The 24,787-nt window shown below is 41.9% G+C and overlaps 1 protein-coding gene across 1 annotated transcript; it reads left to right on the top strand.

Annotated features, from left to right (window-relative positions):
• Window positions 1-292: 292 nt before the first annotated feature.
• Window positions 293-23,517, top strand: LOC308037519 (desmoglein-2-like; the record flags this gene model as incomplete). The annotated part of the gene is made up of 15 exons (XM_080339346.1): window positions 293-337; window positions 7,547-7,582; window positions 8,521-8,655; window positions 9,913-10,071; window positions 10,339-10,483; window positions 11,650-11,810; window positions 12,681-12,815; window positions 12,960-13,145; window positions 14,163-14,422; window positions 15,303-15,445; window positions 16,113-16,340; window positions 17,585-17,815; window positions 18,840-18,964; window positions 20,074-20,418; window positions 22,525-23,517. The coding sequence occupies 15 exons, from the start codon at window positions 293-295 to the stop codon at window positions 23,515-23,517; spliced, it is 3,327 nt and encodes a 1,108-aa protein (XP_080195472.1).
• Between the last annotated feature and the right edge of the window lie 1,270 nt (window positions 23,518-24,787).

The raw sequence follows: 24,787 nt of genomic DNA, 5'->3' as shown, positions 1-24,787 counted from the left end.
AAATGGCGGCCGCCCGCCCGCAGCGCTGCGCCGGCGGCACCAGCGCGGCCCGGAGCAGCCTCCGCGGGCGGAGCTCGGCGGGGCTGCGGTCGGGGTTCCCCGCCGCGGGGCGGGCCGGGCGGGGCCGGGCGCCACCTGCCCCCTCCCGTGGCGGCCGGCTCGGCTCCCGCCCGGCACACTCCACCCACCGGCGGCTACTTGTGCGCCCCTCGACGGGCCGCCTCCATTTCCCCTCGCGGGTGGCCCGAGGAGGTGACCCCGTCCCGAGCAAAGCGCGAAGGAGACAGCGGCCATGTCGCGGGGCCCCGCCGCACCGGTGCGGCTGCTGGCGCTGCTGGTGAGTACGGGCCCCGACGGGGCGCCCCTGGTACCGGGGAGGGGGAAGGCGCTGCTATGCCGCGGGCAGGCTGCGGAGTCGTTGCGCGGCGTTGCGCGGAGCTGTGCGGCAGTGGGGGGGCAAGTGCGCCCCGCGGGGTCCGGGGACGGCAGCACTTGGCCCCCGCGCCACGGGGACTCGTGTGCGGCCGCAGGGGAGAGCTCTTCCCCTCCGGGCTTGGCAGCCCCTCGCCGCCGGCTGCTTGTGGCTGGGAATGGGCTTTCTCCTTTCTTTGGATAGCAGTTTGCTAAGCCGACAGCAGGTAAAGGTAGAAAAGCCTTAGGTAGATAAGAACGGTATCTCGAATGGGTGGGGTTTTTTGAGACGCCAGGAGGTACAGAAACCCAGTGAAGAGTTCACATTATTGCCGACTTCATGTTCAACATATTATCTGTATTAATAAAGTGCATTACCTTTTGGAAGGAATAGTACCAGGAAGGAAAATGCATCATAAAGTATGATTTAATTGAAGTCTTTGTTGCCTTAGAGAAATGATACCAAATACTTAACAAGCCAAGACACTTCAAGTTTTCTCCTTACCTGCCTTCACTCTTTTTTTTAGCCATCAACCTTTAGACATTCCATCCTATTAAATACCTTTTCAGGCTAAAAGCAAGGACTATTTCATAACAAATTCGAGACCAAAATGCCTAGGGTTTTTTTTTTAATTGGTGTTTCTAGCTGTGGCACAGGAAGCTCTCCTCCATATCTGTGGCATTGTTCTTTAGCTCCTCACCTTTCCAGGCTGGCAAAATGCCTGCGGAAGTTGGTCCGCCGCTGCTCAGACAAAGGCGAGGGTGGAGGCCAGGCCATGAACTGTGCCAGGGAGCTGCCTGGGAGCTGGGCAGCGTTCAGGAACGGCTTGATGCAGGGTCAGACTGGCAGGTGCTGGAGACTGGGACTTTGCTCCCTGAGCTCGAGATCTTGCAAAGTCAGATTTGTTAGGTGGAGGCCTGTTGCCTGGTAACTTTAATGTAGACTTCTGGTTGGCCACAAGTCATCCAGCAAACAGTTGACTTCTTTGCAGCAAGCTGGGAGTTACAGTTTGTTTCAAAAATGTTTTATCTTCATTTTGCCCAGAAGAGCAGTGGGAAACATGAGGAATTCTACTTGTACAAAAGTTTTCACCAATTCTTTCTCTAACACCTGAAGCCACACCCTTGTTGGTTTTGGTGGGCTTGCAGTGACTCAGGATGCTGTTGGTTTTGCTTGAAGAGCAAAATTATTTTTCTCACCCCTTGTCATCTTTAGTCTCAGCTAAAGATGGGTCAGGGTACAGTACATAAGAGTAAACTCAGTTTGGTGCCTAAATGCCTCATTGCTAAATGGAATATTAGAGCAAATAAAGCTGTCTTATTTTTTTGTCAGAAAAGTGTGGCAGTAGCCTCCATGACAGAGAGAGGGGCACTGCTGTGTTGTGCCTTTTTTGGCTGCTTGCTTGGTTTGGGTTTTTTTCTCTTATCTGGACAAAGCCATTCATGTGGTGGAAAGTCTAGTTGCTTCTTTGAGAGCATCAGATTAGGGTCATTTATATCCTGTGGCATGCAAAAATGGCACTGATAACTTCAAAACCTTAAGAAACTACTGAAAAACAAAGCCAGTATTGTCTTCCCATAGCATCTTCTCCCTTAGAAGTGTCAAGAACTATATGTTTTTCCTCTCCCTGTTTTTCTTGGAAGTATCGCATGGTCATCTGTTCTCCCTCCCTGCTGGTGCGGTCTACCCCTGTATCCTCACCCCCAGGTACCTTGCAGAGGTCACAGCAGCTTTCCCCACATCTCTGCCTCTGACCCTTTTCCCAGAAGGTCCAGGCATGCTGAACAGTAGTGAACCCTTAGGGCTGGTCTTGGCTTGGCGCGTATCCAGGACACACACCCAGAGCCATGGGCTTGCCGGGAGGGCACAGCTGTTGAGGATTATCAGACTGGGAGGTTTCCTAGTCATTTCTGAAAAGGGTGGACATGATGTCTTCAAGAGAGAAAACCTTAGAACACTTCCTACCTTTGAGTGAAAGAAGAGTTGACAGATAAATCTTACTATGCGAGTGGCAAAACTTATTTTTTCTCTGATTGTACTTCCTTGATATTTGGGATGTTAGACTTATGCTGGATATGATGAAATTTGGTCCGGAATACATTAGATCATTATTGTAATGTTAGAGCCAGTAGCAATTATTTTTCAAAATTCATATAAACTAATTAAATTTATATATAATTGAGAGGAAAAAAAAAAAGAGAGAAAACATACTATGATGCTTAGTTTTAGAAAGAGCAAGGGTGAGATAATTCAAAAAAGCCTAGCTTCTATTGTCAGTAACATGTTGAAACATGGTAAAAATATTTACAAGCGTCTGTGCATTGGTTCAACAACTTAATATTGTTTCAAAAAAGGGAAGGGGGGGGGAACCAGTGCTATGGTGAGATATGAAAGCGTGTGAGAAATACATGAGATCTAATGTTTTATCCATCCTATTGAACTAAAGTGGTATGTAATTTTGGATGCCGGACTTTAGAATAAAGTGGATCCACCCAGGGGAGACTAGAAGAAAGCAAAAAAGGCAATCTAAATTCAGGAAATTCTGTTTTATGATTCTTGAAGTGTGATTCAAGATCTAAGAACTGAGAAAAGAAAGTGGGTAAGATGCGTAAGTTTCCAGATACATGAAGGATAATCAAGAATAAAAGTGAATTGTTAACAGGATTGTCAACATGGCAAAGAGGGAGATTTGGTTTAAGAGTAAGACATCTCAGTATAGGTGTTTGAGTTTCTGTTATGGTAAATGGAGGTGCAGTGGATGCAGAGTGCACCTATTTGGTTGGATCAAACTGTGCTTTCGAAGCAAATCTCCAGACTGTGTGAATCTGATCCCTCCTGGGTGAAACTATGTTGGGACATGCATCCGTCTGCTTGTGGGTGTTCGGTCTGTGTGACCAGGTTAATTCTAGTCTGAGGTAACAACCACAAAACATGGGTTGTGTAGTGGTGGGTTCTCAGCAGCAACTGCTTTGCCCAACAAATCCTCTTGTGTTGGGCTTACAAAGTAGACATAGCTACAGGCAGCGGAGTCCAGAGAGAAATAGCAGATGTGAGCTGGTTTTGGAGTGAGTTGAATTGCACTCTGATGTCCTTGTCTGTATGGGCTGTATTTCTGTTGAGTATAACAGAAGTTGAGGCACTGAGTGTTCATTTAGACATGCAAATTTGTGTGCCTTAAACTAGAACTGAATCTTATCCAAACAGCAATATGAACAACTTTCAAAGAGCTAAAAATTAGAATAATAAAATTAGAATAAAAATTAACAAAAACTTTTCCATTCGTAAGATTAGCTAGGCATCACCTTAGGTTAGCTAGTAAGGCTGGGGGACCTTCTTCACTTGTTTTTATGAACAGGTTGAACAGTTGCCAGGAAGCACTTAGTGTAGTGTTAGTGCAGTCTTGCCCCAGGGCCAGGAGATGGGCTAGTAGATAATTTGGATGTTCTCTTCAGCCTGCTTCTCTAAGTATGGAAGATCTCCACTTGCTCGTCCTCTTCAACACCAGACTGACTCACAAGAGGTACGAGATCCAAATCTCCCAACACACAGCGTACGTGAAAGACCACATTTCTAGGACTTACTGTTTCATAATGTAGCTAATACGGACACATACCTTCTTGCTTGCTCAGTCTGGATCTTTACGTTATAAAATTAAGCTGCGTGTTCAAAACCTGTCCTTTAGTCACTTCCTGACTATACATGAATATGGATTTGGGCAAGAACAGCCTTGCGCTCCCTATACATGGCAATCACTCCGTTCTTTCCCCTGTCCTCTCACCTACTCCTGCTGCTTTCCTGTAGTATTTCATTCTAGTTCTATTACTTCGGGCCTCAGGCTTTCCGCTTCATTTTCTGTAACAATCCAGTTTTCTTCTGACAATGCCTTCTCGCCTCTGTCATCAGTAAATGTCTCTTTTGTGCCAAGGCTACAATCCACATCAAATGACAGACAGGGCTTTCCTACTCCCTCTAAGCCATTTAAAAGAAGGATATTAAAAAAAAAATCAGAATTCAGGACCTGTTGGATATGTGACTTTTTACTTTTCCTTGAAGAAAAAGTCATTGAAAAGTTCTTTACCCCTTCTTCAAAATTTTAGAACATTTAAAAATTTTCGATAGAAATGAAGGATCCCTTTATATACTAGTTCCACATGTACTTATGCACCTTGTAAATAAAATTGCCATTCTTAAACACCTTTTGTAGATATCTTAGAAGTCCTCTATGAGATTACCCGCAGACTGGAGATTGAAAAGTTCAAGAGCAGAAGTATTTTTTACTGTCTTAGCAGTAAAACAATGTTTTGAGGCTGCTTCTCTACTAAGCAAACAAATCGATTTTTACTTATCTTAATGGAAGACTTTCTCTTTATAAAGACTAATGGGATTTTCTTGATATGTATCTCAATGGACGACCTGCGTATTCTTGAACTTCCGGCGCTTCTGTTTATACTTTGGTTCTCAGGTTTCCAATACAAGGAAACTTCTTACCTTAAGCCTCTTGTCTTCATTGACTGTTGAGATGGAAACACTTTTCCCGTCAGTTTGCCAGTAAGAACAAACAAGGATGTTCACAATGACATCTTGACAACTATTCACCTTCCGAAATTGTTGTAGCTTCTGTTGGAAAACCTTGATTATAAACCAGAATTCTTCTCTCACTCCTGCTGGTAAAATTTCATTAATCATAAAAATAATTTTTAAAAATCCATATAACTAATAAAACCAAATAATATTAAGAATATTAATGAAAACAACTTGGTCTCAGGTGTAGTATCTTGTAGCCCTCACAACACATATCTCTTAGGGAACTTAATTGCTTGCTGATTTTTGTGTTCAGAATGTGTACATTGGGAAAACTGCTATTGGAGAAACAGTTTTGTTGTGCAAGTCGAAACAGCAGCCTGCTACATTGCTCAACACCATCCTCTGCATTGCTGCATTGTGTGGGAAAGAGATAACATCTTAAGAAAAAAAAAGCTGTCATCAATACGGCAATCAGGGCTGAGTCAGAGGGATAGACAGGGAGAACCCAGTCAACAGTCTGGAAACCAGTCAAAAAGAATATTAAGAAATACTCCCTGACATATTTTGCTGGAAAATCACCTTTTCTGTGCCTGCTTTTCTTTAGGCATTAGCATTAAAAAAACCCCACCAAAGATGCAAAATGTAGGTCGATATAGTAGTTCTGAAAACAATAGAAGTGTTCTCTTCTCTGCTTATACAAAGCTCAAAAGCTCTATTTATTGGTTTCACATGTTTATAATAACCTACTTCTTCTTGTTACTGTTTCCCAATGCCTACATTTATGCACTGTTTGAAGAGTTTTGTTACTTGCATAGTCTTTGTTACGCAGAGAGTGGATGTAAGCAACAGGGACTCTGGTAATTTTGCTGATGTCTCCAGTTCCTTCCATCTAGCATGGTGTTCAGGGACATGCATAGCTGTCCTGGGCCATCCTGGTGCATGAGGAGATGGACAGTCCCAATACTGGATGTTGGCACATAAGGTTTTGTCGGAGCATGATTTGCTTGCTGGTATGCACGTGTCTCTGTGTCGTTTAAGAAAGGGATGTATAAATGACATTTATCCTCCCTGCAAGACACTAAGTAGAGAGCTGCTTCTATCATGTACACTTCAGCGGATGTTTTGATTAGTTCTTGCTTTTAAATGTTATCCAACCTGTATTATTCACTTATGTGGTTGGTAACCGACCGCAGCCTGTCTAATCTATGATTTTCCCAGAAGAGGGAGCTTCTCCAGGGTGCTGCTGGCAACCAGCATTTACTTCCATGGCACTTTCACATAGTTTTGGAATACTGAAGCATTATTTGGCACTAGAAAATTGTTGTTAAAATGTATATAATGTATATAAGGTTTGCCTTTATAAAAAACAAAACAAAACAAAAAGGTGAATTGCCTATTATCTGTTTCCCGGTATTGCAGAATCACAGAATGTTCGGGATTGGAAGGGACCTCGAAAGATCATCTAGTCTAATCCCCCTGCCAGAGCAGGAACACCCAGATGAGGTTACACAGGAAGGTGTCCAGGCAGGTTTTGAATGTCTCCAGAGCAGGAGACTCCACAACGTCCCTGGGCAGCCTGTTCCAGTGTTCTGAGAACACTGAGAAGAAGTTTCTTCTCAAATTTAAGTGGAACCTCCTGTGTTCCAGTTTGTACCCATTACCCCTTGTCCTACCATTGGTTGTCACCAAGAAGAGCCTGGCTCCATCCTTGTGACACTCACCCTTTATATATTTGTAAACATTAATAAGGTCACCCCTCAGTCTCCTCTTCTCCAAGCTAAAGAGCCCCAGCTCCCTCAGCCTTTCCTCATAAGGGAGGTCCTCCACTCCCTTTATCATCTTTGTTGCCGTGCGCTGGACTCTCTCCAGCAGTTCCCTGTCTTTGAACTGAGGGGCCCAGAACTGGACACAATATTCCAGGTGTGGTCTCACAATGGCAGAGTAGAGGGGCAGGAGAACCTCTCTTGATCTGCTAACCACCCCTCTTCTAATACACCCCAGGATGCCATTGGCCTTCCTGGCCACAAGGGCACAGTGCTGGCTCATGGTCATCCTGCTGTCCACCAGGATCCCCAGGTCCCTTTATCCTACGTTGCTCTCTAATAGGTCATTCCCCAACTTATACTGAAACCTGGGGTTGTTCCTGCCCAAATGCAAGACTCTACACTTGCCCTTGTTATATTTCATTAAATTTTTCCCCACCCAACTCTCCAGCCTGTCCAGGTCTCGCTGGATGGCAGCACAGCCTTCTGGCGTGTCAGCCACTCCTCCCAGCTTCATGTCATCAGCAAACTTGCTGACAGTACACTCTATTCCCTCGTCCCAATCATTGATGAATATATTGAATAATTAATTGCTTATTATCTGTTTCCTCCTGGAGAAAAATGAAAAACTTCATAATTATTTAATTATAGCGTGTTTTTAATGTAAATGGTTATTGGTACATTTTTCAGAAGTTCTTATGAGTAAATAGTAAATATTAATTGAAAGAGGTCAGATGTCTTCTTCCTTATGGTTTTGTTGTTCTTATGAGGTAGGCTATGTCAATTAAGTTTTAGTACTGCTAAAGTGATGTAAAATTAATCATTATTATCATAACTTTCATTACAGATCTGTTTGAATTATGGAAATGGACTCTATGTGAAGGTAGGAAATAATGGAAAACTGCTTTTCTTTATCTGTGTCTGAAGAAGGGTTCTCTGAGCAAAGAGCAAGTGTCAAAGGCCTGCTTTACTTCAGTTGATAAATATCTTGATTTTTACCATTTTCTGCAATGTGAAAGTTGTATAATGAATAAATAAATGAATAAAATGTAATGAATAATAACTTGAAAGCCAAAATGTAAGTGAATAGATGCCCACATCCATCAAAGTGAGTGGAGTTCAACTTTGAGAAACCTCCCCTAAAATATTAAATTTGTAGAACTCTCTTTTTAAACTCTCTGTAAATGAAATCAACTATTATTTTATGGAAGGTGTTAGTTGTGGAAACATTTCTGGTTGTTAATCTAGGAGCCAACAGACACTGCAGAGACTAAGCTGGACAGAAGGACAAAGGGTGTCATGCAGATTGAGAGTGAGGGGTAGCTGAACAAGGATAGCAGAGACAGTGTATGGGTTTGATAGCTGTTGGTTGGCCTGCTTTTTCACGTACTCTGGTTCAGAGAGAAGGCTGAGTATGAGGCAGTATTGGTGGGATGCCTAACAAGTTAATAAGGCAGAAATGGTGGTTTAAAATAGCCTTAGTGCCAAACCTCTTCCCAAATCTTATGACAAGCACTTAAATCTTCCAGAACAGGTGCTTTTTTGCCAACCCCTGGTCATGGAGGCTTGCTAATGTATTTAAAGCCTGTCTTACCTAATTCTGTCTTGATGAAAAGACTAGTGTTGTTTTCCTCTTCAAACAATTTGAAGAATAGGTAGCTCTTAGATTGTGGCTTGGAAGGCTAGTGTTGCTCCGTGATTTTGAAGTTACTGGGTCTTGAAAGAGTAAAAGCTATCCAGAAGTGTGGGCTACAGCAGCAATAAAGTATTCATCTGAAGTGACTCAATGTAATGTTAACATTCAACCTTGTTTTTTCACAGGTTTATGATCAAAATGGCAGGAATGGCATGTTGTCTCACCCCAACAGCCTAGTCAGACAGAAGCGAGAATGGACAGTCCCTCCAGCTTTCATACGGGAAGAGGAAGACAATTCCTACAAGAACCCAATTGCTAGAGTAAGCCCAGAAAAGAGATAAATACAGAATACACATAAAAATAGAGATTAAAATGTAAAATAAGGGTGTGGCTGCCCCAGGCACACGCACAAATATTTCTTGAATTTGAAAGGACTGTTGAATGTCAGTTGAAGATCGGCACATTTCCTTCTGTTTCCCTCCTTCAGCAGATGAGTTGCTCTTGCAGCCTGGTTTGACTCAGTCTTATATTTTCCCAGCCACCAGTTTTCATAAAACTTTTGGAAACGCAATATCTTTTGAGTTTTTTCACTCCATCACCCCTACTCAATTGTGGTTGAAGTTGGCAAGTGGGTCCCAAAACCATTGGTGGTGTTTGGGCAGAAGAGTGTACATGGGGCATGATTATGTATGCCTAATTTTTTTAGGAAATAGACTAAACATAAACAAGGTGTTGTTCTTTGTACAAGAGTAATATGCATTTGCTTCAGCACCAGTGTTGAAACCTGAATTCACCACACTTGTCACTTCAGCATATAATGTAACTGCAGATGGTGGCAGGCTGTTACCCTCTGCTTGGGCTGCACCTTGATAGTGATGCTGGCACAAGACGCATGTGCTTTTCCAGATGTTTCAGGTGTTTGCTGATGGCAGAGGAAGGGTATATATAACCTCTAGTATCTGCAGCCTCTTCAACCTGTTCCTCTCCAGTTCTGACCTTTCCTCCTCCACCCTCTCACTTCTTCAGTCCTGGCCACACTTGCTAGCTTGTGTCTAATGTCCCTTAAAAAATTGTTGTATTTTATTTTCAGGCTTTACTCAAGTAACTTCAGTCTCCTCTGCTTAACTCATTGTTCCAGAGGTTTTGTTTGGTTTTGTTTTTGTTTTCTTGGTCTTTCTCATTTTATTTGCCACCATCCATTTGATCAGCCGGTTTCCTTCTTCCCTCACTTCAGAGTTTCACCTTATCACAGGGCTTTTCCAGGCTTTACTTGCACTTGTATCCTATCCCACTCTTGTTGTCCAAACAGACCAAATTTTCTTCTCCCAGAGACCTCTTCACTCTACAGTTCCCAGCTATTGTGCTGCCTGTCATGTTCCTCATCACCCTGCACAAGATCTTCAGATGGAACTTGTAACTCTTCCTGCATTTGTCTCAACATCTCGACACGCAAAGGAGTGCAGGAAAATATGTGCTTAATATTTATATTTGTTTGTTCATTACAAAAGTATTTTATTTGCATTTTTTAATGCGGTTTTATTTACTGAACAGTATTTAATCTGTTATACTCCTGCTAGATACATTCTGATCTTGAAGCTTCAGGAATAGTGGTGACTTACACTATATCTGGTCAAGGAGTAACAGAACCCCCTTTTGGATTATTTGTTATCGATGGCAAGACTGGAGACCTGAACATAACAGGAAAGGTTGACAGGGAAAAGACTCCGATCCTGCTTGTAAGTTGAATAGTTAGTTTTTTCTTATAGGTGCCCACCTATCCATTTTTAATTTATTTTGTTCAGATGTGTTTGCTTAAATTAGTTTTAAAGTTTCTGGATATTTGTGTGTGTATGCATGCTTGTATTTATAAGCATATAATATATGCTTAATTAATGCTTACATTTAGTTATATGTATTATATATTTCTATTTTGCATATGTATTTTTATATATTTCACTGCCGCTCATTCTATTTACTTATTGTTTCTGTCTGTATTATTTCAGCTCAGAGGTCATGCTCTAGATAGGAATGGAGCAAAACTGGAAGAACCAATAGACCTCCCCATTAAAATTGTGGATATAAATGACAATTTTCCAGTGTTTTCACATGAAGTTTTTGTTGGTTCAATTGAAGAATTAAGTGAAACAGGTAACATTATTTTTAGAATTTTTTTGTTCTTTTAGCTTTTCCCAATCCATGCAAGGGCACAAATGAATATACTCTTTGCAGCAGTGTATCTGCAGTAGCAAGGATGCATTTTCTTGCTTGCATAAGCCAGGTTATCCGTGTCTGAATGAAAGTTTTTATTCAGGGGTAAACTGTGTGGCATGATGATGGGAAAGTGTCCACATAAAGGCAACAAGACAGCAATACTTCCTCTTATAACATCTTTGGTTTGGTGTTGAAGTTACCACAAATCCAGAGGCCAGAGTCCCTCAGCAGGAATTGCAGGGGAAATGCAGTTTGCCGTCTGGTCTCATAATCCCAGCCTATTCGGGAGCAGCCTCCACCATGCTCATGAAAAGCCCCCTTTCGCCTGTGGGCTGGAGAGGTACTTCACTGTTAAGTGCATATGGCTGTGACCTAACCCTCAAAGAATGACTTAGTGGCAGTTTTCCTATTGATGTCAGTAAACATAAGAGCAACAGGTTATTTCCCAGAAGATAAGAAAAGCTGGAGTAAAACAACCTAATAAATACCTGACATTGTGTCCCTTTCAATGTCACAGTAATCTGAAGCAACAAATTACTGACCATCCGCTTGGGTGAGATTGAATTCCATTAGCTCTCTTTCAGGTCAGTAGTGGCCATATGGTAATTGCTTCTTTACCTGAATCCCAACTAATATTCAAACTCGGGCACTGGACCCTGTGGTACACCCTTTCCCAGAGGACAAAATCCTGCACCATGAGTTGTAAGGGGGTTGTGCCATGGGGACCACCATGTATTTTGAGTGAAGCTGTTGGGAAATGCAGCAAAATTGTGCAAAAACTGTTTCTTTCTTCTCTATATGGTATCTACAGTTTTCTGATGGAATTTTTGTGAGAATTCAACCTGTTGTGTAATTCTAGTGCATTGATTTCTGTGAGTTACAGACATGGTGATACAGTCTTTTTGTTTGCTAGAAGATATATGTTTAACATGTATTATTTGGATTTTAGGAATGCTTCTTCAGGTCTATTCATTAAATAAAGTCATGAGCATCAGAAAATTGTGTGGTGCATCTGACAACAGTCCCCAAATCTGTTGAATTACTGTAAAATTACTTGGCAGTAGATATCAGTGTAAACATACTACATTTTGTTTTTTTTCCAGGTACCATTGTAATGAGGATAAATGCAACAGATGCAGATGAACCAAATAACCTAAATTCCAAAATTGCCTACAGAATCATTTCCCAAAGCCCTAGCGCTGCATTCAGTATGAATAAGGATACTGGTGAGGTTCGAGTGGCAACAATAAACCTTGACAGAGAGGTAAAAAACGAAAACAACCTCCCGTTTTTTGTCTATTAAAAGCGATCTTCTGATACCTGTTTTATCACCTACAGCTCCGCCTGCCAGCTTGGAGAGCTGGGCCTCCTCTTAACTTCCTTCACCTCCCTTAGGAATGAAGCTTTGTCTGGCTGGTGCATGTTTTTCAGGGGTTGGGGAAAGAGGGGGGGTGACAGGAGCAAGGTTGTATTTCCCCTGTCACCTCTCTAGCACAACACCAGCCCCTTGGCTGTTCATTTCTCTCTCCCACGCAGCCAGGGCAGCAGTTAATGAAACAAGGGGTCGTTTCTCTGTGCTGGAAAGCACATGGCAAAGACAACCTAGATCACCATCTGCAGAGCTGCTGCCTACATCTAGATTTTTGTAGCCTTCTGTGCAAATCATGGTGCAAAGAGATAGGATGAACGCTGCAGTGGAACACCATTGAAAGCCACATAGTATCAGCAACTTCACCTGCGCTTGCATGAATTTTCACTGGCCAGCAGATGGTGATCTGGCTGTTAGCTTTGCAGATGAGAGCAACATCTCTGCCTTTAGCCCTGTGCTGACATGCAGGTATTGCTGGTCCTGTCCCTGGTTTTGGCCACTGATTTTTTTTTTTATTTTTTAATTATTTTTTATTTTGCCATGCAAGGACAGTTTAGCTTTTTGTGGGGGAGGTGGAAAAGTCCCAAATCCTTTTCAAATCCTCAGTTCTACTCCAGCAGAGCCTGTCAAGGTGGTTGTGTGTGAGATTCACTATAGAGAGAAGCTATAGTTGGCCACAAGGGGGTTTACCAAAATGTAATAGATGGAACACAGCAAAGGAAAAGTTTTTAGCTTGTTTTAAACACTTTTTTCTTATTGTGGCAGGCACATAGTAGCTATTCTTTGGTGGTGGAAGCAAAAGACCGTGGTGGTGAACCAGGTGGGAATGCTGCAACATGTTCCTTAGAAATCAAGATTTTGGATGTCAATGACAATGTGCCTGTGGTTGAAAGTCGTGCAGTAAGTACATTTCTGACAATATTTGTCACATTCCTACACCTGCCAGTATCCTGTTGCTTAATATGAGGTTGTGCACACTTTCTTGCACTGGTGAAATGAGGTAAATCATGACATCTTTTTAAGAAGTGTGTTTTTTGATTGCAGTTTGAAGCAAGCATTGAAGAAAACAGAGCAAATGTGGAAATTTTGCGGATAAAAGTATTTGACAAAGATGAAGAGTTCTCTGATAACTGGCTGGCAAACTTTTCGTTTGTTTCTGGTAACGAAGGTGGCTTTTTTCATATAGTAACAGATAAAAAAACAAATGAAGGAATTTTGACTCTTGTGAAGGTTAGTGTATTCTTTAGAGAGTCTTCTTTAAATATTAGAATAATTTATTCCCTTTAAGCTGACATACAAATTATTTATATTCAGTCAGTAGGTAAACTTTAAATTTACATGGTGAACACTCCTCCTTTGCCATGTTCTTTGTTGGTGTAGTCAATAATTCCGTGCAAAATAATAATTTTGTCCAAGTTTACCATTTACATTCTGTGTGATCTCAAATATACCTAGTGGGGCAGAAGTTCCCAGCTTTCCTTATCATTGGGTGACAGTGCTAACACATATGCCGTAATCTTTCCAATGTTTTTGCTGTCCTTGCTGGTCTCAGTTTAAATTTCTTTATTTACCCTGGCCACAGATAATGTTGCAGACAACATCTACTTCATGAGCAGTGGTCCACACACTTATTTTATGTATTTCCGTAAATTGAAATTATGAAAATATTTTCCATAAATTGGCATTTCTCTTTAGTCCACAAAAATTGAAGATTCATAGTGTCCTAAGTACCTTTTCTCTTTTTTTTTTTTTTTCTACTCTGGTTTCCTTATCTGAAAACTGATAATTGTAACAAAAAAGTAAAAGCATTATTAAGTAAATTAATTGGTTAAAAAAAATAAAATAAAATGGAAGAGCCAAGTAATATTGAGCACTGATTCTTGAATGTAAAGACAGAATGTGTGGGTTGGACTCATTGCACCTGCCTTGTATTAGTTTAAATTCAATAATATAAAGGCATACCTATCATGCAATCCATTAAAAATAAGAAGAGTAATGTTCCTTTTGTAATTCTAAAGAATTGAAGCATTACGTATTGAGGTATTGAAACTAACATGTTAACCAACGGTTCTTGTTTGCACTGTAGCATCCTTATTTAGACAATAAGGATGCTACAGTGTTATTTAAATAGTATTATTTAAATAGTGTTATTTAAATATTAAATGTATTAATGTTATTTGGACAACAGATTCTGTCAAATTCTGAGTGGTTTTTTTTGTTGTTTTTTTGTTTTTTTAATTGCTTTAGGAACTGGATTATGAAAAAATGCAAAGCCTAAGCTTGGGCATTGTTGTTACAAACAAAGCAGAGTTCCATAAGTCAATTAAATACAGTTATAAAGCACAAACAATTCCAATCAGAGTTAGTGTGATTAATGTGCGGGAAGGCCCTCTCTTCCCTGGTGGCACAAAAATTATTGAAGCAAGTGAGAAACTGGAGATATGGCAGATTATTGGACAATATCAAGCCTATGACGAAGACATGGGAAAAGCAGCAGTTGACATTAAGTAAGAATCTTTTTATAATCATCATAACTGAGTATGTCAGAAATCACATCTTACTGTAAAAATGTGTATAATGAACTGAAATAATTTTAGAGACAATAGTTTTCTACTATGCATAATTCACACCTAAAACAATGTTGTTATCTTCATCTTCATTATTCCATTATGCAGGAAATAGCTGATGTGAAAATCCTACTTGTTTTGTTTATATGGTGAGACATAAGTGTTTGTGCTGAAGTTGCCCGTGCTTGCACACTGCTTGTCATGATTGTCTGCTTTTGAGAGTAGATTTACTCGTCTGACTTCATCACTTGCAGAAATATTAGGAAGAAATACACAGAAACATCTAGTGATCGGACAGAAGGGGTGTGAAATAGATAAGCCTGTGGCTGTGTGTTTAGATCTTGAATTGCAGCTCTTCATCTAAAACATTGAATCACCACTGTGGCTTTTGCAAGTGGTACAGACCAGCAGAGGTCAATACCCAGCGGTGGACCCCTCTCCCCTACACCTGTAATACCATCTTTCCTGGGTGCTGGCTGCTCAGCTTCTGCTGGGAGTGGGAATGGAGGGAAGGAGGACAATGGCCAGCAGCACAGCTCCTGCTCTTGCTCCGGTTTCACTTCTTGGGTCTACTTTTTATAATGCCTCCACACCTAAATCCTGGCTCTAAAGGGCAAAGCAGGTTTCAGCTCTCAGGGTAGGTTTATAATCTTAGGTTTATGGTTGAAACCGGTTCCAGTGGCAGGAGAGTCAAACCACAGACCTAGGGATGTGGGCTCTGCTTTAAACGAAGAGTAAACATACTGTGAAGCTGCTTTTTCTGCTGATGGTTGTTTTCCTCATTATAAATGTGTACATCTTTATCTGCAATTTCAATCAGATACTTGAAAGGAAGCGACATAGCAAACTGGATCACAATAAACTCACAGACAGGTGAAATCCAACTTGCCCAAAATCTTGATTATGAATCATCTTACGTAGTAAATGGTACCTACACATTCACCATGTTGGGAGTAACTACTGGTAAGTTGAGAGGATTTTGTTTTCACACTGATTGGTTTGCTTAGGGTTTAATTTGCCTTTCTACAACTGAAGTTGGTTTAACCTTCCTATCTTTAACTGCCTAAAAGTGAGGCACATAGTACAGTTTCCTGTAGGCTCTGTATTTGGAGGAGAGACATGTGCAACTCATTAAAACAGGATGAAGCTTTGAATGGGTTCCTAAGGTGCCCCTTTCTCTTCTTTGACTAGACGGAGGTGAACTTTTTGTAAAAGTTTTGCAGACCTAGTCTGATAGGAACATCCCTTGTCAAGGTGGAAATGGCAGGTATGCTAATCAATAGACTTCAGAGTCCTAAATTTTCTTGAATATCAAGCAAGAAAGACTCCCTGAACTTCTTGTGTATCTAATTAGAATTCTCCTTTTACAATCTGCATGTTACTATGCAACTATACACAGGACATGCTTTTTTCTTAGATTAAAATAGTAAAAACAACTTGCTTTCAGGAGAACTTTATCAATATGTTTATTAACATTAGGAATGAAATATTGCTCCCATAAGCTCCAGGGAGAGCTCTTTCAACTTATTTTAGCAATGTTTGTGTTTTGGAAATATTTTTTTTTTTAATTTAAATATGCAAGTTTTTCAGTTTTCAAATTAATTTAATTTTTCATATTTTTAAATCTTAGCTGCTCCTACGAAAACAATCACAGGCACAGTCGTTATTCAAATTAAAGATGAGAATGATAACTGCCCAGTTCTTGTGAACCCCATACAGACTGTGTGTTCAGATGCAAAATCAGTTGACGTTACAGCTCATGATTTGGATGGTTACCCATACAGTGATCCCTTCACCTTTACCGTCATTGATGAGCCAGAAGGAACAGCAAAAAACTGGATAATTGCAACCAGAAATGGTAAGAAAATATAATTTTAATTACTTTCAGTTCTTTGGAGTCCAAGTGTTTTAATTTGTTAATTCCAGTAAAACTGACAGTTTGGCTGATCCAGCCTGGAAAAAAGCCCATGTATATGGAGTCAGGTATGAAGACACATCACTCACATTCTGCTAATGGATATAAAAGCACAGTCATGTCTTCTGGGGCCTGTCACCTTCCATCATCTGGACCATCTTCACCTAGCTTGATGACCCATATGTGGTGACCAGGATTTAATGGGTAATGCTGGAATTGAGCCATTCTCATCTTCCTACAAAAAACATGCAGTGAATGAGGATGCTTTTTGTTAAAACAGCTTGGGGGATATGGTGATACTGATTGCAGTTGCTCTGACTTAACAAATCAGCCTGTCTGCATAGTATATCTTGAAAAGGGGAAATACAATGTAATCTAAGATTGTCTAGCATAGTAGGAACAAGTCATAAATCACAAGTAATTTTAATGAGTATCTCAAAATGAGATTTACATTTTCTTCTTATGTTTCCATTCATATATGCCAAGGAAATGCCTGAAGGAAGTGCTTCAGGTAGAATTGAAGGCACCAGAAAACACTTCTTCTTCCCAGATTCATTATTCTGTCCTCTATTGATCCTACAGCATAACACTGCAAAGCGATCAGCAGGGTCACCCTAATGTTTAGGTTTAGGACCTTATCTTCCCTCACCCCTCTTGCAGCCAGACTAGCAGTAATTGTAGGGGTCGCAGCTCTTCCCTGACTGGAAACATCATCTTGGCATCTCTTGTCTAGTTGTGTCCCTGACATGACACAGCCACAGGACCAGGTGGTATGCTGGCTCCCTCGTCTCTGCCTGTGGCCTATAACATATTAATCTCCTAAAGACTGAAGGTGTTTTTTTTATTAATTCAGCCTTTGGCTGTCTGGATGATGTGAAGGTTAACACTACATTGGCAGCTGGGCTGTCTTCCATGATGCGTCTCTGCTGAGGTGAAACTCTTCGCAATTACCTGAGACTGGAAGTGAGCATGACTGCTTTGTTACCAGCACAAATTATTCAATAAAAATAGGAACACATATGCTCTAGCAGCAGCTAATTAAACTTAATTCCATTGCATTAGCTGGACTTAACTGGAAGGGGCTTGTTGGGGGGCTGTGAAGGTTTTATTACCCTTAGTTTATAGGAGTCAACTTTCTCTCAACTCATTTCTTGTTTGTCTTTTTCTCCCTTCCTTTTCTGCCTCAGGCACAAGCATACAGCTGATGCCACAAGAACTGAAGACAGGCACAACTGAAGTTCCCATTCTAGTAAAAGATTTCCAAGGGCTGAGCTGTGCTAAAGCACAATCTCTGCAGCTGAATGTTTGTAAGTGTACGGATGGCGGCGGATGCAAAGACAAAATTAGTGGCACTCCGCTAGTAGGTCTGGGACCAGGAGCGATTGCGCTGATCGTCTTGGCATTTTTACTTTTGCTGCGTAAGTAATTGTTTCACGTTATCTCAGAAGCACTGTAAATATGGCCTGCAAGGCATCAGGGAAGAAACAGTCCAGCTGCCAGGTTTTGTCATGTTGATATAGTCTGTATAAACTCCTGATCTGTGTGAAGTCCTGGCAAATCCCCGACTAATTTTGGTAACATCAACGTTTATCCCTCAAAGGATTTCAAGCTGTGCATTTTAATATATACAACTTTAATATTTGTTTATAGCACTGTAGATAACAGGTGAAGAATCGTAAGGAATCCTTTCAGGGTTTCCCACACCTCCCCATATGAACCCTAATTCTTCCTAGTCAAACCTTAGCACCCTCTCCACTCTCTTCTCCCTCACTGCAGACCCAGCTCTGGGGCCTTGTTCTGAGCACCGTGTGTGTTGTTCTTTGGTAAGACAAAATAGATGCTTGAAAATAAGAGAAAAATGTTTGTTGTCAGGGAATGGCCATGTGCACCAGTGCTGTGTTTAAAATGGCAATATTTAATTGCTTGTACTGATAGCAGTCTAGCTATGGCAAAACAAAGTTCATGCCCCACAAATATGCTCTGCTACTGAAACTGGATTGTTTTGAGGTCCCAGGCAACGCTCTAGATGTGTCACAGGAGTGGTGAGGTGAAATTTGCATGACACCATGTCATTATCTAGTAGTAAAAGAACGGGAGGAGTTATAAGTGCTGAGGTTGTACATGTGATATTTAGGGCTTGGTTTTGGTATATGAGATCTTTGATAGAAGTATAGCTATATTCATGTGTGGTCATCTGCAGGATTGAAGCCCTGACAGGTTAATTATTCGTTTACTCTCTAGGAAACCATCTTGGCATATGTTTCTAGGAAATACCTTGAATATTTGGGAACGTGTCTTCATTTTTTATGAGACCTCATTCTGATTACTAGCTCACTAAAGATATGTTTTGGTATGAGAGCTGACCAAACTGCAGTTCTGGCTTCTTTTAGCATGGTTGAACCCTAATCACATAGTTAATGGCAAACTTCTATTTCCCCATAGTTATTCCACTGTTACTGCTGCTGTGTCCCTGTGGTTCGGGAGCGAAGGGATTTGCTGCGATACCTGACTGCAGCGAAGAGATGTTGCGTCAGTGGAACAGCGAAGGGGCAGCTCCCCAGGAGAAGGCATGTATCCCTAATAGCATTTCTCTTTTGTTTCAATCCAAGCGTTCACTTTGATACTTGGCTTCTCCTCCACATTATGGGCTGGTGTTTCAGGACTGTACAGCAGATTTTAACGACACATGAACATTAATTAAAATTAACCCGGTGAGGCTCAGGGAAGGATACATGGAAGATTAATTCCACCAGCAGCCCTAGGAACACCAGCCACAGTGTTTGAATCCCAAAGTCGAGGGAAAGCAATCAAGCAAATGTTGATGATATCTGAGCAAGAGATAGGAGTGTGGGAAAAGTATTGATGTTGTAAAGCGTGAAGCATTTGCATTTGCAAGCCTGGAATGTTCTGTGCCCCTTTGGGAGCATGGTAAAGGAGCAAAAGAATGGGCTATAAAGCTTAGCTTCTAGTTTAAAGTTTCAGGTTGCATTTTAACTGACTTCCCTGTGTATTTGGCTTCTTAAACAGAGTAAATTCTTTAAAAAAAAAAAAGGCAGAAAAAAGTGCAAATCTGCAAAGGGAACAGTGAATGCCAAAAGAAGTTTGCCCTTTCTTGTTATGCTACAAAACCCAGTTTTCAAAAAAAGGGCATGACACTGGCATGCTTTTGCACTGTAACAAAGAAACAGAAGTAAGGTAAAAGACTTAATTTCAGGCCAATGCTTACACCAAATTCTTGGTGAAAGACAATTAACAGGGAGGCCAAACTGCTAGAAAAGGAGAAAAAAAGCACCATAGAGGCAGCAGGCAGTGCATACTCCCCCACTTTGTGTCTGAGGAAAACTGGGCAGAGTCTGTCTTCAAAAAGCTGAGTTCCCTGGAGTTTTGCAAGTCTTTTTTTTTTTCAGTTTCCCACTTTTACTCCCAACCCTTTTGAGTTTCACTAAAATTATCTATAGAAACATTTCTATGATCCTCCTTGGGAACACAGTTGTGGAAGCTGCACTCTATTTCAGGAGGCCCTTTACTCTTTGCAGCAACATGTATAAGTGCGAATTCAAACAAGTCATAAGGTTGCACCCTCCCAGGTCCCACCCAGCCCCGCTGCTGGTTTGGTGAGTTCCATGTGCTAGGCTGTGCGGCTTTCATGTCATATCCTAATTTGTTATTTATGTAGCCGGTGCTAAGCCTTATTCCACCCGCTGGACTGGAGAGCGCGGTAGCAGCGACCGGCGGAGCAGTAACAGCAGCGGCGGCAGCAGCAGGAATGAGCACAGAGGAAACTGCAACAGGAGGAGGCAGCTCTACCTCTCATGTAAGACAGCAGCACGTCACTGGCACCAAGGAAATATGGGAAGAGCAAAGGCATCTCCTTTCTGGTGCTGAGTATGGAGCCATGGCAGCCGGAGGGACTGAAGGCATGACAGGTATTGAAGGCAAGACAGTGCTGGCTGGAGGAGGAGTCGCGGTGGGAGCGGCAGGAGCCATGAATGAAGAATTTTTGAGAGACTACTTCACTGATGTAAGCATATGACCTGAGAATAACAATATTTTGATACTTACACTTGGTGCTGTGAAATGCTGTTCATGTTATTACAAGCACAGATGAGTAGATATGGGTATATAAACAGTCCTGATACAGTGATCAATGTTGTGTGCATGTGAAGTTGGGAGCATTAAGAATTTTTGGGTTCAACTCACCTGTGGGACAATGCTCAGTCTTCTAGCACTAGGTGCTTACAAGGTGTCCCACAGCAAGACCCTTTTTACAAGGGAGGTACATTGGAATGGGATCCAGAATATTCAGCAATGACCAAGGAGCCCCTTGCCCAGAAAGAAGCCATTAGAAAGACTATGTGATATAAATCTCAGGGATTAAGCACATTAAGCTGGCCTATAGGGACGCACCTGTGACTCATCATGAGTCACAGCTACAAACTTTATAATGGAACAGGTTTCAGGTTTTTGAAAGATAAGCTGTAGATGTCAAACGGTAGAGGGTGGGTCTGCATTTTCAAAGTAGCTGATGAAGTAAGGGTGTTGGACTTGTCTCTTTGCCCAGCAGCCTGAGTGAAGGGCCATTCATCAGAAGCGTATGAGGCACAGGTTGCATTCTCCTTTCTGACTTTTTTATCTGGGTGACTAAACCATTGACCAACAGGCTATTCCTGCTCCTTGCAGTTATTCCTGTTTGCATAATGCAAATTGTTAGTCCTCAGGCTGGTGAGTTCCTTATAGTAAAAGTTTCACTTCCATATGCCAGGGAATGTATGAGTTGTCCATCACCTTTACAAATAAAACATCTTCACACTCTGTAGCTGGATGATAATGCAGTTCATCAGGGAAGGAGCTGTGCAGCTTTACTAGTACCACCTCAGGCCAGGGAAGGATTTGAGTTTAAAACACTTTTGTGTCTCCTGAGTGCTCTGGCTACTGGTCTGCTGGGTGAACAGATGCAACAGCAGCAATTCTGCTTTCCTTCCACTCTTCGTGCTTCCTAACATTAAGACAAACTTTAAGCATAGCTGCCTGCTGAAGTCCTTCAGGAGGGCTTCATAAAGGTCATACTAGAATAACCTTTACAATTTTTGTAAGGCTAAAATATCTCAGATTACAGGAAAGAAAGGAAAAAAGACAAATTACCAAACAAAATAGTTCCAGATGTATGCTGATTTTTGTAGAAGCATCTCAGGTAATGTACCTCCTTCCAGGATCGAATGTAGTTAAACATACAGAGTCAATTTGCGTCTGGATATATACCACGTTACACAGATGCCTGAGCTAATATGCACTGCAGAACTTCAGATGTGGCAGAAAAGTGGTTCTGTGCACAAGCCAGCAACCGCATTAAGTAAAGCTGGTTCAGCAGGCCTAGAGGGTTTGGCTGTCTTAACTCCCTGGAATGGGAGCTGCTGCAAGCATGTACACTGGTGTTTGTGCTATCACCAGCAGCACCTCCATTGCAGACACTGCTTTCAGACGGAGCTGGCCCCGTGGGCACTACAGTCAGAACCTGTGAGCACTCCTAGTTGCAAAGTGGCCTGCACAGAGCCTAAACATTTATATGCTGGACTACGTTCCCATACTTATCAAGCCATTTAACTTTGGGATTTTTCTCCTGTTGGGCTCCATGGGTGTGATCCTGCAGGCTATGCTAGTGAAAAGGGCCATGGCAAGTAATGACATGTCAGCATGTACTCATTAAATCTGTGTTTAAATGTTAGGATACTCATACGCATGGTTTTGGCACTCTCCCACAAACACCTAGTTAGAGGTGAAGTCCATTCACTGAAGCAAAATAAAAGCAATATCTCTTTTGTGAAGATGGAGCAGTGTCACAAATGGCAAAATTCCAGGTAGGAATAGCAGCATGTGGTAATAGTTCCCAAGGTTTTCAATTTAATCTCAAATGTTTCTTTTCATCAAGTGTACTGTCAAGTTCAGACTAACTTCAAAATAAAGAACAAAAGCCCTTTTAGGTACTGCCACTGCTTGGTTGACAGTTTCTCTGGGTTCCATTAAATTTTCTTATTTTAACCTTTTTGACCAAGCATTACTGATTTTCAAATTTATTAAGTCTAGAGCTGAAGTTAATGAGTTTTTGCTTGTTTTTGTTTTCTGTCTGTAGAAAGCTGTTTCTTTTGCGGATGAAGACGAGACTCAAGCTGCAAACGACTGTCTCCTGGTTTATTCCCAGGGAGAGTCAGGCTCGCCCCACGGCTCCATCGGTTGCTGCAGCTTTATTGATGGTGATCTTGATGACCATTTCCTTGATGATTTAGGAGACAAATTTAAGACTCTAGCAGAAATATGCATAGGCAGACACATCGACATGAAGGATGGTGGCTCCAGGAATGAATCAGGTTTTGGTCTTAGTGACACAAAGTCACGGTTCTTAGATCAGCAAAATGCTTCCAGCTCCGAACAAGCCTTTGCCTCAGGCAGGTCCTTCCAGCCCACGGGCAGCGGCACAGGAGAAGACACCATGTCCAAGGAGGTGGTCACGGAAACAACCTTTGCATCCCACTCTGGGCAACATGAGGTCCGGCCTCTTCCCACTGCCCATGCAGAGACCAATTTCACCATGACAGAAACATCCTACTCTGCGGGGGCTCCTGCCCGCTCAGCCACTGTCTTTCTAGACCCAAAGTTTAACGAGAACGTAGTGGTGACAGAGAGAGTGCTGGCACCCGCGTCGAGCTTGCAGGGTATAGTGGAAATCCCTGATTTGCCACATGGGAGTAATCTGGTGTTTACAGAGAGGATGGTGAAGACAGAGGGCGCCGGGTCAGGAGCCCGGTTGGGTCAGGATCTCCCTGACTCCCAGTACGTCGTGGTGAGGGAACGGGAGAGGGTGCTTGTGCCCGCTGCACAGCAGAGCTCGCTCAGCTTCCCCGCTTCAGCAGAGTGTCGCAGCGTGGTGGTGACAGCCTCAGGGACGCAGAGCGGAGCTGAACAGGCGGCAGGTGCTGGCTGGGGAAGCCAAGAGCACATATTGATCACAGACTCCCTGCGTAACCAGGTGGGCTCCAACACTGAAGGGCCACCTCCTGCCAGTGGCACACTAAGCAAGTCTTCCAGGGTCACCAAGTACAGCACGGTGCAGTACACTCGCTCGTAGTCTGGCCTCTGGCAGGGACGGCAGTATCCAGCACCCTTGTGCCAGCATGTATCTCACCTTGGGCTTTTTCTTGAGACCTGGGTTTGCTGGAGCTTTCAGAATGACATGGACTTGCTTGCAGTAGTTTGTATAAATAAGGATTGTGACCAAGAAGCTAGTAAGTAAATCTGCTGTTATTATGCAACATTGGCAGCGATGCTTTTGAAGTGGAAAGATGTAGGAAATATATTTTTTCTTTGTTTTCTATTTTTGTAATTGCTTTTTATTATTTGGTTAGTGTAATAATACCACATAACCACAGCTGCATAATTATAGGAAAGCAGAAAAAAAATCTAAACCTGTACTGATGGATAGTAGCACACAAAGCACAAGTTAGTTTTTCTGAACTGCTGGTTAGCATATATGGTACTGAATTCACCCCTAAGAGGCACCAGTGTCTCATTGCATGTTTGTCATCTATTACTTTCTGCGCCAGGGCAGCTCTTCCTGAGCCACAGCTGCAGATCTCTGCACCTTGGTGAATTGATAAGAAATCTCTCCTGCCTGAGAAGGCCAAGCCATCAAAGCCTGTGCATCCTCAGGGATCCTGGAGGGATATCATAACTTTGGGTTATCAACATTTGTACCTTAAGCAATCAGTACTTACATATTAGCACAGGGGTTAAAGAGAGCAAGTAGCGAAAAAAGTGAGAAATGCAATTTTTTTGGTACCTTGATGTAAAAATTCCATTACTTGGTGTGGGTCTAGGCTGACTTGGACAAGTAAGCATTTACATCACATAGATTTTTCACTGGGTCCTAATTTGTCCTTTAGTGATGTATGAGAAACAGCCAAAACTGACCTTAGCTTCAGAGCCAAAGATTTAGTCAGTGGCTTTGCAAGCAGAGTTTACAGCCCTCTGACATCCGTAGGATCTGATTTGCAAGTGCAATTAACTGAGTGATTTTAATTCCGTCTGTGAACTCACAGATAAAAGCATAGAAGTACAGTCTGATATGTGTGTGTCTACCTGTGTGTTTGTGTCTGTGCGTGTGAGGTTCTGCTGGCTCCAGGACCAGAGCTCAGGTGGCCTATGTGGTGCTGTATAATGGCAGCTTTCCTTAGCTCTGACAAGACAAGAGAAAACTGCCTGTAGTTGTGCAACACTTAGAATTACTTTACTTTCCATGAAATGTATGTGGTAAAAAGCAGAAGACAGTACTGCACTGTTTGGCACCATGTATATATGCATATGTAAATATTTATTAGTATGCAATTTGAAACATTTAG

This window comes from Nesoenas mayeri (assembly GCF_963082525.1).
Source record: "Nesoenas mayeri genome assembly, chromosome: 2".
Taxonomy (NCBI): domain Eukaryota; kingdom Metazoa; phylum Chordata; class Aves; order Columbiformes; family Columbidae; genus Nesoenas; species Nesoenas mayeri.
The sequence above is the reverse complement of the archived record's forward strand: the minus strand, read 5'-3'. Positions and strand labels throughout refer to the sequence as shown.